This window comes from Uranotaenia lowii, chromosome 3 (assembly GCF_029784155.1).
Source record: "Uranotaenia lowii strain MFRU-FL chromosome 3, ASM2978415v1, whole genome shotgun sequence".
Classification (NCBI taxonomy): domain Eukaryota; kingdom Metazoa; phylum Arthropoda; class Insecta; order Diptera; family Culicidae; genus Uranotaenia; species Uranotaenia lowii.
Window position 1 is genome coordinate 35,185,574 of NC_073693.1, and position 4,972 is coordinate 35,190,545.

General features: G+C 36.6%; 1 protein-coding gene across 1 annotated transcript in view; it reads right to left on the reverse strand.

Annotated features, from left to right (window-relative positions):
- The window catches only part of LOC129757868 (uncharacterized), a 7,404-nt gene extending 3,120 nt beyond the window's left edge, over positions 1–4,284 (reverse strand). The window contains exon 1 of the mRNA XM_055755222.1: positions 3,904–4,284. Coding sequence (XP_055611197.1) covers positions 3,904–4,074 — 171 coding nt within the window. The 5' untranslated portion in view covers positions 4,075–4,284. The remainder of the gene's footprint in view (positions 1–3,903) is intronic.
- Between the last annotated feature and the right edge of the window lie 688 nt (positions 4,285–4,972).

The following is a 4,972-nucleotide window of genomic DNA, read 5'->3' on the forward strand; positions in this document are numbered from 1 at the left end:
CCGTAAAAATGCCATGGAGTGGTATGCCACCAACAACGTGCTGGTGGTTCCCAAGGACAAGAACCCTCCCAATACGCCAGAGCTCCGCCCAATTGAGAAATACTGGGCTATTGTCAAGCGGAACCTAAAGAAGACCAAAAAAACTGCTAAGGACCAGCAGCAGTTCAAGGCAAACTGGCTTTCTGCGGCGAAGAAGGTGGACAAGGTAGCTGTACAAAATCTGATGGCAGGGATTAAGCGTAAGGCACGGCAATTCGAATTTGGAAAAGCGGAAGCCTAGCTGAATATTTTTCCTGAATTTTATACTAATTAAACTTGAAAAAGAAATTTAATTTGATTTTTTAAATAAACGATTTCATCGATTCACACGTCTTTTCCCTTGACCAAATTTTGACCGTATCACCCTTTACGTGCCCAATATTCTGGTATCGGCCTGGGCGTCGGCGCGAACTCCGTCTTTGAAACACCTCCGTGGCCAAATTTCATGATTTTACAAACCATTTCAATTATGTTTTCTGAATCCGTTGGCCTACTTATGTGTGGTGGTAGATGCAACTCTATCTGTCTCTACCACTTCATAATTTGATATGTGGTAATAATGCCTCTAAATAAATTCTAACCGCTCATTTTCACCATCTTTCATTTTTTTAACTTTCTATCCATCTTTAAAAATTTCATGATCTTCAAATGTTCCTACTAAAAAGGACATCACTTTTCACCGAAAAGGCCAATAAATTATGTAGATAGTTAAAAAGGATCTTATTTGTCATGGCTTTTCAATGAAATTTATTGAAATATCATTACAGAAAACAATCACAGAATTTTGAGTAAAATCACCTAAAGTCAGATTTTCATTCCGCAACCCACAGATTTTTTTTTTTGCAACCTTGATCCAAAATCTAGGAAAGCATAAAGGAGGTACATAAATCCTGGGGTAAACAAAATTCGAAAATAAAACTTTTTTTCTTAAACTGCTGTAAAGATCGAGAACAATTTTGTTTGGCACCAATCGGTTACTTTGGATCAGCGTTGTCAGATTGCAAACCGCACAAGTCTGTAGGTTTGACGAAAACCGAAAAATGTACAGATTTTGGCAAAATGAAACTTGATTACCTTTTTTTTTGGTCGTTAGGTAGAATTTTCGTTTTCCACAGAATCCCTATAATTTTTTCGGTAATCCGTTATAACCCGTCCGACTGCGTGACGGAAAACTCAATCAGAAATGCTGGGTATATGGTCACCGCTACCGGCCCCATGAACCAGTTGATGGCTCAAAGAGCAATCAACGATAGAACAAGAAGAAGAATCCGTTAAAAATCCGTAGCAAATCTAGAAATCTGTAGATTTCGAGCATCAATCCGTAGCTCCGTTAAAATCCGTAGATCTACGGAGAAATCCGTAGATTTGACAGCGCTGCTTTGGACCCTTTAAGAGGTAGTTTTTAAATAATCATGTTGTTCTTATAAATGGATGGGAGTATTCTATCTTTTAGGAAATTCATTTATCTATACATAGTTCATGGTCTTATCTGCAAGATTCAATGAGGTTTCGGCGTTGTTGAAAGATTTGCAAAGATATGGATGATCAAAATTTCCAACTTCCTACTGTTCCTATTTTGGTACTGAACTGGTACCTTTTATGGGACCTAGAACTAAAATTCCTATAAAAGTATGCTTTTTCGAAAATCAATAAACAAAATCATTAAAAATGTTATTTTCGCAGATTTTTTTACACATTTTTATCGATTGAAAATACTATTACTTCTCTTATAAATATCTCTAATAATTTCACTCCACGTCAGTTCTTTCAGCATAACAATAGCGGAAACGTTTTGTGTTTATTTATTTGTAGTTTATTTGCGTATAGCTGACAAAAAATGTTAGAAACGTTCAATATTGGTTCTGAATTCCAATTAAAAATTCGTACCTTTGTTCATTTGTTGGTATTGACAAAAAGTTTTGGTGATGTCAGGTCTAAAAATAGAGCATCAAAGTCGAAAGTCTCTTATTTTTGGACCTTTCACAAATTGTCTGGAGTTTTCCTTGATATTTTTTTTATATATTTCAGAAAAAAAATTGGTGGTTCATGTTCTTCACAGTCGCAGAATTTTCCCTAAAAACTTTGGCTTGGACAGTAAAAAACGTGTTTTTTTCTAATTCACTCTAATTAATTAAAACGCCACTAATTGAGCTGTCTTATTTATCACTGATGAGGAAGGACATTTTTGAAAATTGTATCAGAAAGACTTTTTATGACCAAACGCGGTAAGGTAGGATTCAGAAAGAATAACAGTTCATTGTGTGCATAAATAGGAGTATCTTAATCGTAAGCTAGCAAAATGAGTTATTTACAATTTTCGGCATTTTAGGACTAAAGTAGGCTCTAGGGCCAAAAAAGGAGCACTCACTCTATTTAAAACAATTTCAAATACCTGATCGGATAAAAGGTTCTGAATCGAAGTGAAAACGAAGCGGTCATCCATTTCGTTAAAAGCCAAATCTAAACTTAAAAGATAGTGAGTCCCTAAGTTATTTAGAAAGTAATATTATTCGCTTACGATTTAAGTCAGAAAACGATCCTCATGCATACTTTTTTTGGCTTTCTTACAGAAAGGCATAGGGAACGGTCAGTTGGGGATATCATTAATTAAGGGTCCAAGACCCCACTTTATAGGTACCAATCGACTCAGCTCGACGAGTTACGATGATGTCCGGGAATTTGTATGTTCCATAAAAACGTTCTTAACACATTAACTCCTATTCTAGGTTTCACGATTTTGATGAATTTAGTATCAAAAAATTGGATTTTTTTTCTTGTAGGACCTATCTCAAAACCAAAAAAAAAACAAAATTGTTTAAAATTTTTCTATTCCATAGAACATATCATGCTTACGTTGGCTCCAAAAAAGGTAGCCATTTGCTCAGCAGCAGTAGCCAGCAATCGCTAAATTAAGTACAAAGGCGATCAAAAATTTGACAAAAATTTCATAAAACAGCAGAGAATTGATCCCACGCCATCTAGCATGAGAGTTTAGGAGGTTAACCCTTTGACCACTAGTGAGCGTCGAGATATGTGGCTCTCAAACTTTAACAGTTTGAATTATTTGGATTATAAATGAACTCGTTGAATATAAGTTCGTTTATCCTCCAAAAAACGTACTGGGCACCTTTTTTTTCATATTGAGTTTAGTAATTTTTGCTATCGATTTTCTTTAATCATAATCTTTTTTATAGATTAATAATAAATAATTCAGAAATAAGGAATCCATTATTGTGTCATTTATTTCCAAAGATAATTGACACTCTGTAAGAAAGCCTCCAATCCACTGATAAGTGTATTAAATCGGGTTTTTTATATAATTTATTGCATTCATCTAGAAAATCTCTCGGGAATTCGGAACATCGTTTTTTCCGATATTTCAATAAATATGGTCCACATCTGATGTTTGTGTGATTGTCTAAATTTCAACTATTCGAATACGCTTTTCCCGGTGTATCTATTTTAAATAAAGACTCTAAATGACGAATTTGAAGTATTCTTAAGTCATTTTATCTAAATAACCTCAATCAAAAAACTTAAGTCAACTATCATTTTCATTTGGTCAACTGGTTTGTTATTAATTTCGAGCAAGCATACTTTACATCTGCCCTAAGCTAAATTTACGACGAACGATATTCATCTCTCCCTTTCGTTTAGCAAATATTGACCGAGTTCATCTACTCGACTTGTTTGGACACACAACAAACTCACTCTGACTCTGGGCAAACCATTCCGTATCGAGATAGTTGCAACGAAGGTAGGAACGTTGATTAAATCGACACACTCCACTGCTGGATTGCTTCACCACATAAGTAGATTCCGAAAAACCTCGAGCTCCTACTAAGCGAGCATTTCAAAACCTACCGGTTTATCACCCACGATTGAAACTTTATCGTACTCGTAGTCGTAGCCGGGGTCCCGAAATTCTGAACTCCGATCCTGGGAGGATGTCAGACTAATGGGAACACTTCGAACTGTTTCCAGTGCAACGATGGTCATCATCAGTAATGTTGCCTTGGTCGAAAATTGCGCCATCCTGAAAGCTTACAGCAGCTGAAACTAGTGAGTAAAGTTAAAAAATCGAATCGAAATCGAACGTTCTGCACAGCACAAAAATCCAAGAACTTGTTTACGCGAACTCGAACAATCGACGACTAGCTGGGAGTTGGGCACCTGAAGCAGAACCATTGGCGTTGCCTCAGTATCATGAACCAACTTATTCAGGAGTCGCCCGAAAGATCGTGGCGGAGGGCTTTTTGCACACAACAACCATTTTGGGTTTGCTTGAAGACGACTATCGTATCGACTATCTTTGATTATGGTTGTTGATAGTAGACATACCTACAGAAGTTAAGTGTTGGGGGGTGCTTTCGTAGATAGGCAATCTCGGCCTGATGGTAAACCAGCTGACTTTGAGCCGATTCAAAGACCCCCACCAAGAAACACGTGCTCTAGGCGAGGAGTTCATGCGACTGACTGACTTACCTGCGTCTGGCAATGTGCAATGAATTTTTACCAATCTCTCCTCGAGCGCGGGTTCTTGCATATGCGAGTTTGTTAATATTCATCAACGAGCATGCTTTCAGCGGCACACCTGTTGAACATCTTCCGACGAAATCGGGTGGGTGGTTCATGTGAATTGGAAGCGTTTTGTCTTTGAATTTGCTTAAGTGATTTGAAAATTGAGATCTTGAATGAATACTGACTTGGTTTAAAAGTCTTAGTGAATTTTAACGCTGGTATGCTGTAAAAATAGCCTAATTGACACTGAAGGATCTTCAATGTTATCGGTGTAGAATACCTACAGGAAATGTTAAATTTTGTTATTTTTTCATAAACTCTGAACAACCAGAATGAGAGCGTTTTGAGGATTAAGATAGTTTTCAAGATAAGGAACTCTCATATTTGAGAAGGAATAGAAAAATTTTCTTTG